The sequence below is a fragment of the Argentina silus genome (genome assembly GCF_951799395.1).
Source record: "Argentina silus genome assembly, chromosome: X".
Taxonomy (NCBI): domain Eukaryota; kingdom Metazoa; phylum Chordata; class Actinopteri; order Argentiniformes; family Argentinidae; genus Argentina; species Argentina silus.
The window spans coordinates 8,028,951-8,042,615 of NC_139653.1; the positions used below are offsets into that span (position 1 = coordinate 8,028,951).

Below are 13,665 nucleotides of genomic sequence, written 5' to 3' on the forward strand. Positions count from 1 at the left end.
CTGGCACTCAAAGCCAGTGCCTTTGGTGCCAGGTGGGCAGGCACAGGCAAAGGACCCAGCCATGTTTGAGCAGCTGGCGACTGGATGGCATCCACCATTTTGTGTTTGGCACTCATCAATGTCTATAATTCATCCAAAATGGGACAGTGTCAGGGAAACAGAACCAAATGGTGCTAAAAGAGACTCCACACAAGAGAACACTCTAAACAAAAAAAGTGATAATAAGTAAATAAATGAGTGGGGTTTGCAATTTTGCTTCCATTGCACCAGGCAAACTCAATCAAGCACAGATAAGTATTCATAAATAATGTTTAATACTATTTTAACCTAGGTCTGCACATTGATGATAAGGGAGAAGGGGCTTACCAGTGCAGTTGATCCCATCGCCAGTGAAGCCACTGAGACAGAAGCAGACGTGACTCCCTACAGTGTTGAGACACTGGGCAAACTCATTGCACTCCTGCTCTCCAGTCCCACACTCATCCACATCTGAGAGACAGGAACAAAGATGTAGCAAGTAGGCAGAGATAAAAAATAAAAATTATTCATCTGACAAAACATTTAAAAGTCTATACACTCACATCATATAATTGAAGAATATGTATTTGCAAAATAGTTGCCCATATGTCTGTGTAGTAGCTGTGTTAACATGCTGTTATACAGTACAGTAAGAGTTCAGCTGCTTTTGTAATTACACATGTGGAATAAGGATCATGATTGTATTTTTGATTGTTAAGTTTCTCACAGGAGAAACTCATTTCACCAATGCTAAACTATGTACCGTCTGAATCCTGTCTATTGGAGAGACACTACACTGCTGAGAATGGAGAACTGGAGAAGCTACTGGCCTATGAAGACAACTCAGGTTGAGATGATGTTTCACCTAAACATGAAAATAGACTGAACCATCCCTTTAACATGCTTTTTTACACAACACAGTAAGATATATATTTATATATATATATATATACATATAATGTATGTATACTGCTCTTACCCATGCAAGTTGTCCCATTTAGTTGATAGCCCAATTTGCAGATACAGGTGAAGGATCCTGGTATATTCACACACTCTGTCTCATTCTGGGGGCACATGTTCTCCTCACACTCATCTATGTCAGAGCAGGTGAGTCCATCCCCCTCAAAGCCCAGGTCACACACACACTGGTACCCAGCGGGAGAGGGGTGGCATAGGCCGTAGGGGTGGCAGGCGGGAGCACACCGGGGACTGGGGGGCACGCAGGTGTCATTGTAGGCCACTGTCCCATTCATGCAGGAGCAGACAAAAGCTCCTGGGGAGTTGACACACTCTGAGATGGAGGGGCAGGCGACACCAGAGAGAGCACATTCATCCACGTCCCGGCAGGAGAAGCCATCCCCCTCAAAGCCCTCCTGGCAGGAGCAGGAAAAATCTCCGGGCACGTTGGTGCACTGTGCCCGCGGGTGGCAGGTGGCCTCAGCAGCACACTCATCCACGTCCTCACACCTGGTGCCTTTCCCTGTGAAGCCATGCTTACAGGTGCAGGTGTGGGAGCCCACTGTATTCAGACAGGTGGCATTCCAGTGGCAGGGGTTGCCCACTTTACACTCGTCCACATCTGTGCACTCTGTAGTCCCTGTGGGCCGGGTGAAGCCCAGCTGGCAGGGGCACTCATAGGAGCCCTCTGTGTTGAAGCAGTGCTCATGTGTGGTACAGGGACCCTCCAGCTCCTGGCATTCGTCTACGTCCTGGCAGATGGTGCGGTTGACCAAGCGGAACCCTTGCAGACACCGACAGGTGAAGGAGCCCTGGCTGTTGCTGCAGCTGGCTTTGTTCTGACAACCTCCGTTGTCCACCAGACACTCGTTGACATCGCTGCACTGAACCACCCCATCCCCGGAGTAGCCCTCCTGGCAGCTGCAGTTGTACGTCCCTGGCAGGTTGGTGCAGAGGGCGTTAGAGTGGCACTGCTGGGCCAGCGAGCACTCGTCTATGTCCATGCAGTTGATGCCGTTGCCCTCGTACCCCGCTAGGCACTCGCAGCTGAAGGAGCCAGGGGAATTGGCACAGATGGAGTGCAGGCTACAGTGCCCTATGGCGCACTCATCCAGGTCCTGGCATTGAGAGTCGTTGAAGGTGTAGCCTGTGCCACAGTCACAGTAGAACAGCCCTCCTGTGTTGACACACGCGGCGCTAGGGGGGCAGATGTCAGGGGTGGCACACTCGTCAATGTCTGTGCACTCCCTCCCATCTCCTATGAACCCAGGAAGGCAAGAACAGTCATAGCTGCCCAGGACATTGCTACATGCGGCGTTGGGATCACATGCATTGTCTCCGTTACACTCGTTGATGTCCACACAGGTCACTCCGGTCCCTATGAAGCCATCATGGCAGGTGCATCGATACGAGCCCAGTGTGTTGACACAGTCAGCGAATACACTGCAGATGTTGTCTGAACACTCATTGATGTCCTCGCACGTCTTTCCGTTGCTCCGGTAACCAGGGCTGCAGGTGCAGCGGTACGAGCCAGGCAGATTCTTACAGCCTTTATAGCCAAAGGAGGCAGAGCAGACGCCAGGAGTCTCAGAGCACTCGTCTATATCCAGACACAGGTAGTTCCCATTGCCCTTGTAGCCAGAGTTACAGGTGCACACGTAGGAGCCGGGGTTATTGGTACAGGTAGCGTTCCAGTGGCATTTGCCCGGTTTGGTACATTCATTAATGTCAGTACATTGAAAACCATTTCCTGTGAAGCCGGCCCTGCACTTGCACTTCCGTCCCCCCTCTATGTTGGTGCAGACGGCATTGGTGTGGCACCCTCCATTTTCAGTCTGGCACTCATTGACGTCCTGGCACTGGATGCCATCGCCAAAGTAGCCGGCCAGACACACACAGCTGTAGCTGCCCAGAGTGTTGTTACAACGGGCATGGGGGTCACAGCCGTGGTGGTCTGTCATACACTCATCGATGTCTGTGCACAGTTGTCCATCTCCCTTGTAGCCAATCAGACACACACATAGGAAACTACTGTCTTTGGTCTTAAGGCACTCCGCATGGGTGTGGCATTGTTCTCCCACCGATTCACAGTCACTCAGGTCTGAAACTAAAGGGATAGAGAGGGAGAGAGAGAGAGAGAGAGAGAGAGAGAGAGAGAGAGAGAGAGGGAGAGAGAGAGACAGAGAGAGAGAGAGAGAGAGAGAGACAGAGAGAGAGAGAGAGAGAGAGAGAGGAGAGAGAGAGAGAGAGAGGGAGAGAGAGAAAGAGAGAGAGAGAGAGGGAGAGAGAGAGAGAGAGAGAGAGAGAGGGAGAGAGAGAGAGAGAGAGAGAGAGAGAGGGAGAGAGAGAGAGAGAGAGGGAGAGTGAAATGATAAGAGAGAGAACCACACCCGATTAGAGATAAGAATATTAGCTATTTGATTTAGAAATTCATAAGAGACACTTTATCCTATTAATCCAACACATCTTGATTAAGAAATCATTCAGGTTTAATCAATAGTCAGGTGACACAGTCAGGATCATTGACTGACGCACCTGCAGAGCAGTGTCCCAGCACTGCACACAGACACACCAGCCATAGCAGTGGAAACCTGAAAAAAGAATAAAGAGAAAATGTGAAAATGTAAGCATGCAGTATAAATATTCGTATAGAATCATTTCTAGTTTGGACTCTGGAAGAACCTGACCCCGGTTTGAGGGCTCTGAAAATGTGTTAATGGTCAGTGCATTAAGCAACATTTCTAAATCACCCATGCGCTTGAATTTGAATGAGGCGTAGAAATATCAGCACAGCTCCAGTACACCATTAAGTGGGGAGATTACGTAGTCCATTTTTTTTTGTGTTTTTTTTTTGTTTTTGTAACCCACTTCCATTCTTCAACAATGGCAGGGGAGAGTCTACTGTTACTTCCTGTTACCTTAACATATTTTCGAAAGTTGAGTCAATGACCACATTACTCAATGACCACATTAGTCAATGACCACATTAGTCAATGACCACATTAGTCAATGACCACATTAGTTCGTGAAAAGTTGTCAAACATTGAGAGTACATTATAACAAATGCATGTTCGTTTGAAGTCATAGTAGCTGCTGTTTCTTTGGTTTTCCACAAAAAAAATAAACAATTTCAAAGAATGTTTGCACAATGTCCAGGTGAGACATTGAGTCCAAAGGGTGGGACACAAAAGTCTCTTTGAATAGAGGAAAATTATAACCATAATATATAACCATCTGATTGGGTTACATGTCAAATGCTAAGAGTCCCCCCAGGCCAGATCCTGCCATTGTCCCGGTGTGGGGAAACAGTTCCATGTGTAGGACGCCGGGTGGTTTTAACTCATTACGTAAAGAGGCTGTTTACTGTAGATCCCAGTACAGGTTGCAGAGGACTTCACAGAAACTAAAGTTACATAAAGTAAACTAAAGGTAAGATCTCCTGACTGACTGTGAGTAGCACAGTTATGCATGATCCTCAACATAACAACCATATTTCATCATTATATGCAGTTCAGTATCAAATGTGGTCTAATTTAATTCTCAATCTTAGTGACATGGCCATTAACTATAAAGACCCCTGAGGATATGTGTGTTGAATCTTAAGTATTTGAATCATGTGTATCTTGTGTGTCTGAAAGTGTATATTGTTTCAAGGTTACTGTCCGTGTCAAAAGGTTTAAAGATCCAAAATTGAGGAATTAAGGTAAGATAACTATGTCTGAGCATAATGTCTGAACGTAAGGATGAGGTTGATTAACATAAAGTCATACTATAGGCATACATTTTTAAAATTGTCTTTGTTGAAGACTTTGGATATGAAATAGAACTTATGTTGACCCTTATGTACTTCTATTTCACTTTCTGTTTATGTAATAGTGTCCCAAAGACACCTACTGGCATTCATTTGAAAATAAATGAATATGATAAAAAGAATAATCAAAAAGAAAAAAAAACATATTTTCAAAAAGTCGATTTTAATTTTCTCTAAGTCAGTCCAAGTGTACACCACAAAGTCAAAGGAGAGGTACTTTATGACAGTGGAATGTGACTGGAGAAGACCACTATACTAGAGATGTTGAGGTATCAGACATGCTTTTTACTCACCGCATATTTTTCAGTGTTCAGAAGGTCTAGGAGGCTTTCATTGGGGCTGAGAGTGAGAGGCTCCTCTCACCTGGACCTGTGTCTGTGGTGGATGTGGTTGGCTGTCCTTCCTCACCCAGGCTGCGCCTGTTCCAACACTCCTGTCCCTTGCCCCCCCCCCCCCCCCCCCCTTCCCCCCAAGGACTCGACACAGTGGTACACAAGCTTTCTGACATCTTATCCACTGAGAAGGGGAACACCCATATTTTACCTCTGTTATGTATCATCCTTCCCACAATAACTGGACTACACCCTTGAGGCATTCATTTGTCCTCTTCATTGTAAAAAAAATAAAAAATCATTAGACTCAAATACCCCAGGAAGACAGGGCTGGTTCATCTCTTCTGAGGACGGTTTACCCATGTGGCTATTTCACAGTTTGATTCCATTGTATCATTACTGAGCATTGTTTTCTATCTAGTTGATTAGCAGGTGAAACACATGTGCTCAAACTCTACAGAGAAGACAACAGAATGCCAGTGGGTTTTTTTCAGGTAGCCTATTGCATTGGCAGACCTGCTTACCATGTCCTAGGTCCTAATACATGCTTGGCAAGCACAGCTTCTTTTCTGATAAGGAAACAATCTGTCTGCTTTATCAGCTCCATCCCCAAGTGGAGTTGCAAATGTCTAGGCCGGTTTATGGTATGATTAAACACCATAAAGTTTGAGCTGTTCACACATTTCAGAATCTGTCATGGGAAAGTTGATAAGGCACAGTATAATAAAAGTTGAGTGTTTAGTTTTTTAACCAAAGGACTTTCATTTGGTATCAGCTAGATATATTTATATTATCTAATCTAATCTTCACTGTTTATGTTGTTTATTGTGTACAAGTCTGCAGGGCCAAGAGCCAGCCTATGTGGCTGTACAGTTGTGTGGGTTACAACATACATTTGAAATGTACAGTGTGACCTTGGGGAATGATCCACACAAGAGTTTAAAGAGCCCTTTTGAAAATGGTGAACTAACAGTTGATCAATGACTTTCTATCAGGATTGGGGTCAGTTTTAATTAAGTCAATTTAGGAAGTAGGCTATATTGGAATTGCATATTGGGCATTTATTTTCAGTGATTTCTCAATCAACTGAAAATTCTAAGCTTTTTACAGCAACAATATTTTTGATTCTTTGAATAGACTGACCCGTTGACTGCTTTCTAAAGAATAGGTTTCAATATCCTGGATCACATTGACATGAAAACCATTCTAGCCTGTAGAATTCTATTTGCTCCTTTTGACACATTATTCACATTAGATGATCAGTTTAGCTTCACATTTACATTTGTCTTATGTAATTTTCCATATTACCAGATACTGTTGTGATACATCTGAAAAATATGACACCAAAATCCCTGGGACCTGCTGCAGTGACTCATAGTCATGTTAGTCAACCACACAGTGGAGACTTGAGTCATTACAGCAACATTGTGTTTATCCTTTGGTTTCAGTTTGGTGAGAATTCCAGTCAAGAGTTTTTTCAGATGATACTGGGTCACATACTGTATCTCATTTTTCTTCTGACGATAGTTTACTCTTCTGAGGACGGTTTACCCATGTGGCTATTTCACAGTTTGATTCCATTGTATCATTACTGAGCATTGTTTTCTATCTAGTTGATTAGCAGGTGAAACACATGTGCTCAAACTCTACAGAGAAATCATGACTTAAACAAGACTACAGAATGCCAGTAGGTTTTTTTTCAGGTATTGCATTGGCAGACCTGCTTATCATGTCCTAGGCAATACATGCACAGTCTGCAGTTTATAGTCACACAGTCTGTAGTTTATAGTTTTAAATCATCTGCAATGCCTGTAACAAGGTAGGCCCATGTTTGGGAGAGATGTAGAAAAAAAACTACAAATTTGGGATATTTCTGTAAAATGTCCCTCACAGATTACACATATAGGGTAACACATATTAATGTTGTAAAATCAATACAGTATGTATGTTTTTAATATCTTTTTGATGGAAATGTGTATTTGTAAATGTTACCCTTTAGGCGACAATACAATAAAAGCAGAGGATGGCCATTGTAGAGATAGGTATCGAGAAAATCTGTTTTCTCTGACTGGAACCCAAATATGGTCAGGCGGGAAAAAGGTGAGTCTGAGGTAATACCTCATCTACCCTCCTTATTTAAATTAGGCTGACGTCATGAGACTGATTCTGTTCATATAAATGTAGCACTTCACTTCTTATTATCAGTGTTGAGGACCTTCAAACGATCATCATCGGACAAGTCTTAAATTGATATCGAACATTTGCAAGGATAATACAACCATCCTATTCGTTGGTCAAGACCTCATTTTGAGTTTCTCTCCAAACTGGTTGGACAAGACCGCACCTGTGTGAAGAAAAGGACGCTTGTGTGCTTCAGGTGTTTACTTCATCTTTGTGCTGAACGGTCACACAAAGCCGGCGATTCAACATTTTGTTCTAAAAAGGTTAATTAGGAATTTAACCATGAAGATTTGGATTGCAGTTATTGTTGTGACATTCGCAGTGGGAACTGCAGCTCAAGCTCAATGTAAGTTAATTTAATTAGACATTTTTAACGCAGGTGAAACATTTGCCTATATGCCTTTCTTTGTTCTCTAATTTAATAAATAGCCTACCGATAGAAGTGTACAACTCTAAAATTAGTTGGCGGCAACAAGTGTATGGATATGAGGAAGTTGTCCCGTCTGCGCCACACCGACCCAAACAGGCCAGCAGCAGCTATTTGTCAATTAATGATAAAAAAACCTGTTGAATTATTACCAAGAAGCTAGGCCTACAATAACACTTTGTTGAAATAGTCTAGTAGCTTGTACACCGTCGAGTTTCGGTGCTCAAAGTGGAATGGGGGAGGGGAGGATGACTTGTTCTCACTCAGCAGATCTGGGTGTTGTGTGTAACCAACGCCCAGTTAGAGCTACCTGTACCCAAGAGAACTCCCAACACCTCCAGGGGTTCTCTTGGGGCTTCCCCGGCTGCCTGAGAGTGCTCTTCTTTATGATTTATTAGATATTTGTTTCCACGCTGCTTCTGATGATGCATTACTTCCACAGGTAAATGTGACACTTTGAAGTGGGCCACATGTGATGGGACCCCTTGCAAGTGTACCATTCTGCTTGATGATGGTATTGAAAATAAGCAGACTCTGGACTGCACTAAACGTAAGTAACATTTTGCAGTTTTATACCCCAAACTTGTTTGACGTTCCCAGTATGTAATCTTAATTGAATTACAGCTAGAAGTGTAGGCCACAGGCTATTGATGGACATTCTATTTGCGGACAGGCATGTTAGTTGTCATGCCCTGACCTTTCAGCCATGGACACATTTTAGTTTAATCATTCTTTCCATAGTGATATCCAAGTGCTACCTGATGAAGCTAGAGATGTACCGTGCTAGAAAGAACTTGTCTACACGTGGATCGGGTGGAAAGCCTGTGGAGACCGCCATTGTTGACAACGATGGGATCTACGACCCAGAGTGTGAGAACGATGGCAAATTCAAGGCCAGGCAGTGCAACAACACCGAAGAGTGTTGGTGTGTGAACAGCGCTGGCGTCCGTAGAACCGACAAGGGAGACAAGAGCCTCAAGTGTGAAAAGCTGGTGGAGACTTAGTAAGTTACTTTCTTTCTCAGGCAATCTTGTACAATCTTTACACCCACACAAAATACCAGATTAAAAGTAATGTGTGCAACATTTATGATGACTAGCCTTTTGTGCCAGGTATGTAAATCTAACCCCTTGTGTCTCCCCTCTACCCCCAGCTGGGTTCGTTTGGAGCTCACGCACAAGAAAGTGAAGACTGCAGTGGATGAATCGAAGCTGAAGGAGTACGTATTGATGTCCATTGTGTCTCTCTATGGTTTCATGGTTATCTGCCCATTTAAAAAAATCAATTGAAGAGATTTCTGCATGTACTGTAATTGAATAAATGTTTGTCCCCATACAGAGCCATTAAAACTGCCATCCATGACCGCTACAGCTTTGACAAGGCCCTTGTGGAGGGGGTGAAGGTGAGAAACAAATCATTAATATATCCAGAAAATTGCTTTGACATTGAATCATTTTAGGGTATAGTTGTAAGCAAAAAATTGTTTGTCCTCCATTTTGCAGTATGACTCTGATGCCGGCCTGATTATTGTGGACGTGAAGAAGCCGATGGAAGACCGTACGACAGACCTGTCTGGTATGGCCTACTACATGGAGAAAGACGTAAGTCACACACTTGTACTCTTGCCTTCTTGTTTCAGGGAAACAACAGGGGTATCTCATCACTCAGTTCTGCAAGCACAGATCATTTACTTATTTGTTTATTGCTTTCAGGTCAAGGTGCTGCCTCTGTTCAAGGACCAGGCCAAGTTTGAGCCAAGTGTGGATGGTCAGAAGCTGGAGATGGAGAAAATCCTGGTGTACTATGTGGATGTGGAGGGACCCACCTTCACCATGAAGAAGCTGACCGGGGGAGTCATTGCCGTCATCGTGGTGGTCATCCTGGCTGTGGCCGCTGGCCTGCTTGTCTTGGTGAGTCCTCTTGGCCTTGTCCCCAATCGAAGTGGGACGTTTATCTTTCAAACTTATTTAGAAATGGATTCACGAGCTTGATGTTTAGTCTTTTAAGATGTTTGACGTAATGTTGCATTTGGTAATGATCATGTCTTTTTTTTCTTCCAGTTCTTTGCCAGAAGAAGAGAGCAGAAATACAGCAAGGCAGAGGTGAGTGGTCCAATGGAATCCTAGTGGAATGTTACACTGATGGTGATGCACTTATACATTGTATAATTACAATGTATAAGTTGAATGTAATTGTTCGGCCATGGTTTATTAATTGTTGTGTATGTGTATATAATAATAATAGATTGAATATGCAGAGATTGAGAAATAATGTTGTGAACCCGATTCCCCCTCATGCTTTGTTTTGTTGGTTTTCTTTCAGCCCAGAGAGATGGAGGCCATGTAAACAAGTCATCACGAAAGAACTGATATTCCAGCGCAGAAGCTGTTTTCTTGTAAATTGCTTTTTCTGAGACATTTTGCTTATTGAAAAGGGAGTGTGCCATTTTTAACTGTTACTTGAGGGATGCAAATTGTAAAGGAAATGATCACATTGTATGTTTCCACCCATTACCTTTATTTATATGCTGTTGACTCTTGATAGAATAATGTCTGTATAATGCTGCAACTACTGCCTCTGGAAAAACAAAACACCTATCCACGTTAATAAGTCATTCTCATTTAAATGCAGAGGTCTGAATGACTGTAGATTGTACAGTTTCATATTGCTTTGATTTTTAATAAAAGTGTCTTAACAAATATGCCTGCCTGCTTTGATTGATTTCCTGTTTACAACAATTTAGTTCAATTAAGATAAGAATTGTAAATGGATGAATTGCTATTGATTACTTTCTAAAATTTGAGAAAATACTTCCATTGTTTGAGTCAGGTATCCATTTGGTGGCTCAGTGGAAAATCACTGTGGAGGGGGGAGGGTAATAGAGGAACAACCCTCTTTGGGAACAATTTGCATGGTGTGTTGGCTATCTAACCTATGAGTTAATAATGTACAAGACCATATTAATCCACTACTACACAGCGTGAAACCCAGTCGTTTTAACTCGTTGAATTGGTTTTGAGTGAAACAAAAGGTGTAAATTTACATGAGACTTCTTAATGAGAGTCTATTTAGTCTATTGAACACCACTGTGACTCAGTTGAGCTCAAACCATGTTTGTATTGTTTACTCCCACAAGCTTCATTTGTGCTTTAGAAAACCTATATGGGTATTTCCTTTTAGAAACCACTCCAATTTTTTAGGGTTAGGGTCACGCAAAAGGATTTATTGTTTCAACATCTTGTGGTGTCTTCCCACCTTCTACCAACACCTTAGTTAATAGATCTCTGGGTCACATACACCCCCATACCCTCCTTTGTTTCTGAAACTGGTTGTCAGTGATTATTTGCATTGTTTACATCTGACGGTTCTGTTGGTAGTCTATTGTCCCCCCAGGTGAAGACACTGAGGGTGTGGTGTCCTCCGGTCTCTGTTTCCGTATGTGTCACAGCTTCGATACTCTGTTGGGAATGTCCTGTAATTCTCTGGATACACTGAGGGTGTATAGACACTAATCATTCATTAAGTCATTAATTGACAAATTAGTAATATTGAGTACAAAAACAATAAATAGGCCTTGGTATGTTAATGGCAGTTGACTAAGATGCCTTCTGTGTAGATACTATGACAACTCTTGTTTGGTGGGGGATGTACCTCCGTGAGCAAGGTTCCGCCCTGCTTGGAAAACGTTGGGACATCACATCAAACCTGTTTGACAAGCTTAGGCTCTCTACAGAGACTACATTTGTGAGAGGCTTACTTCAGCAGGATAATAAACCTGTGTTTACCACAGACAGAACCTCAGTCAAAAATTCTCAGAGGTCAAAGCAGAACAACCAGTGGAACGATAGTTATTCTGTCATCTATGCAGGAACTAATAGGGAGTAATAGTTTATCTATCAGGTATAGAAAGAGGGTGAGAACATGGGGCAATTGCTGGGTCACCTTGCACCAGGCCAGCATAGCTGACCTTTAGGGTGTGTTGTGTTCCCAAAAAACAGTCAATTGCTCACATTGTTGTGTTTGGTGTGTGTTGTTTTATACTAGCAGAGGGTAGCATTGGGTGCATCACTATCTTATGGCTGTAAACCAATGGTTTTTATCTGTCTGTATCTTTTAAGCTCTATTTATCATACAGTTTGACTATATATGACATAGTGATAAAGGACTTCCTCTTTGACTGGAAGCTCTTCTCTCATTGTTCCCCTCCCTTAGCAACACAAAGAAGAATGTGCCTCTCTAACTAGTTCAGACAGGTTTAGGTGTCATATGTCGCCTCACCTGGAATGAGGGTGTGTCCCTGCTCTGTGCACCACAGCATTAGCCTCAGGAGAGCCTATCAGGGGACTGGGGGAGGGACAACAGTGAGGCTGTGTGTACAGGGAGATTATTGTGCAATGAATTGTTTTGTATAAACATAAGAGTTTCTTAAGATTAGGTTGTGAAATCAGTCTATGTTTTTATAGGAGAACCAAACCCAAAAGAAGAACCATTGCTTTAAAAAGACTCTCTGTGGGCAGTGGACTCTCACCTGTTCACTTGAACCAAAACTGAAGCATTGTTAGTTTGCCAAAGGTGTTTATTCAAATATTTGTACAATTTTGACAACTGCAAAGATAAATTCTTACATATAAATGTACTGCATATCAAAATAAATACCAAATAACAATTTAAACAAGACAAATGGCAACAAAAAAGCAGTAAGAAATTGATATAATCAGTCTCCAATGATGGTAATACTGTAATTATGCTTTCAAGCTCATATTTTAAGGTGAATGTATGCAGAATTATGGGCCAAATCCCATCCACTTTCACCTAAATATTTATTGTACCTCAGGTATCCTCATTTGCCTCTCATCCCAACATCATTCCAAACACTGTCTCAATGTCAACACCACATCCTGTAACACCCACCTCTCTACTAAAACCAGGTTTGGGGTCAATTCAATGTTACACTATTAAAAACTGTAAAAAGCTTCTCATTTTCAGTTTATTGTGAAAATAAATGCCCTATTTGCAATTATTGAATTGTCATTTCAATTAACTTCCAGAATTGAAATCCCACCTGATGCCAGGCTGTGGCTGATAACTGTGTCCTTTGCTGCCTATTTCTTTATCTTGACCAATCCTGAAAGCAAAGGAGAAGTGAAAGCAATATGGTCGACTTGTACCAACAGGTCAGCCGGAGTTCTGCACTATTTAAGTTTCAACACACAGGCAATTCAGTAACCAAGAGTAAATAGGGTGCGATCATAAGGCATAAGGCTCCAGTTTGCTAGATCAAATAGTGTAGAACTGAGCAAAATACAGTCTACAGCATGATTTTGTATTGTACCTGATCTTTAACAGTGTCATCTCATCGCATCTATTAGAAATATTATGGTTAAGATGTCTGACTTTGCTCACTTTTTTGCTTATGCAATTTGGAGCCCAGTCTTGTGGGCAGATGGGTCTCAATACATCCAACATCCCCAATACTGTGCAATGATCACCTTCAATAGACACATCCCCGTGCCAACAGTCTCCATGCCAACAGTCTCCATGACGTACCTGTTACCCTCCATCCCCCTTTCTCTTCTACATACACAACCAACATTACATATAGTAAGTTTACTCAACTCTTCAACATCATGGCCAGTTCAACAGCAGCCAGGTCCTATGTTATCATAAATCCTAACTCATCCAGAAAGACACAACTCTTTTTTGTACAGACTATCACATGCTGATCACTTTGGGTTTGTTTATTTTCCACACAGATTTCATAGTGAGCTCGAAAGTTCTCTATTGAAAATGTCCCTCTCCACTTTTTTATTTATTTATTTAATAAATAAAGCATTATTATCTATTTTACATGCATTACATTTTCAGTACGTTGTGGCTGGACAAGAATAGTATCAAAACTGATACAAAAAATCAAGGCAGGAAGTTAGCTTTGTGTATGA

The 13,665-nt window shown here is 42.3% G+C and overlaps 2 protein-coding genes across 2 annotated transcripts in view; one reads left to right on the top strand and one right to left on the bottom strand.

Annotated features, from left to right (window-relative positions):
- The first annotated feature begins 7,310 nt into the window (after positions 1-7,310).
- On the top strand, positions 7,311-10,427 carry epcam (epithelial cell adhesion molecule). The gene is made up of 9 exons (XM_083695897.1): positions 7,311-7,645; positions 8,169-8,276; positions 8,468-8,729; positions 8,880-8,945; positions 9,065-9,128; positions 9,229-9,327; positions 9,439-9,636; positions 9,787-9,828; positions 10,049-10,427. Exons 1-9 carry the CDS (start codon positions 7,582-7,584, stop codon positions 10,070-10,072), a joined length of 927 nt encoding a protein of 308 aa, XP_083552023.1. The 5' UTR covers positions 7,311-7,581; the 3' UTR covers positions 10,073-10,427.
- Positions 10,428-12,287: 1,860 nt separating this feature from the next.
- Positions 12,288-13,665, bottom strand: part of plekhh2 (pleckstrin homology domain containing, family H (with MyTH4 domain) member 2) — a 24,799-nt gene continuing 23,421 nt past the window's right edge. The window contains exon 28 of the mRNA XM_083694455.1: positions 12,288-13,665. This exon is cut by the window's right edge and continues 776 nt beyond it. The gene's annotated coding sequence lies outside the window, so the exon portion shown is untranslated.

Excerpts from the sequence above, each read along its gene's own strand:
- epcam (XM_083695897.1), top strand. The coding sequence starts at position 7,582 with ATGAAGATTTGGATTGCAGTTATTGTTGTGACATTCGCAGTGGGAACT. Across the intron at positions 7,646-8,168 it reads AACTGCAGCTCAAGCTCAAT|GTAAATGTGACACTTTGAAG; the intron begins GTAAGTTAATTT and ends TTACTTCCACAG. Across the intron at positions 9,328-9,438 it reads CCTACTACATGGAGAAAGAC|GTCAAGGTGCTGCCTCTGTT; the intron begins GTAAGTCACACA and ends TATTGCTTTCAG.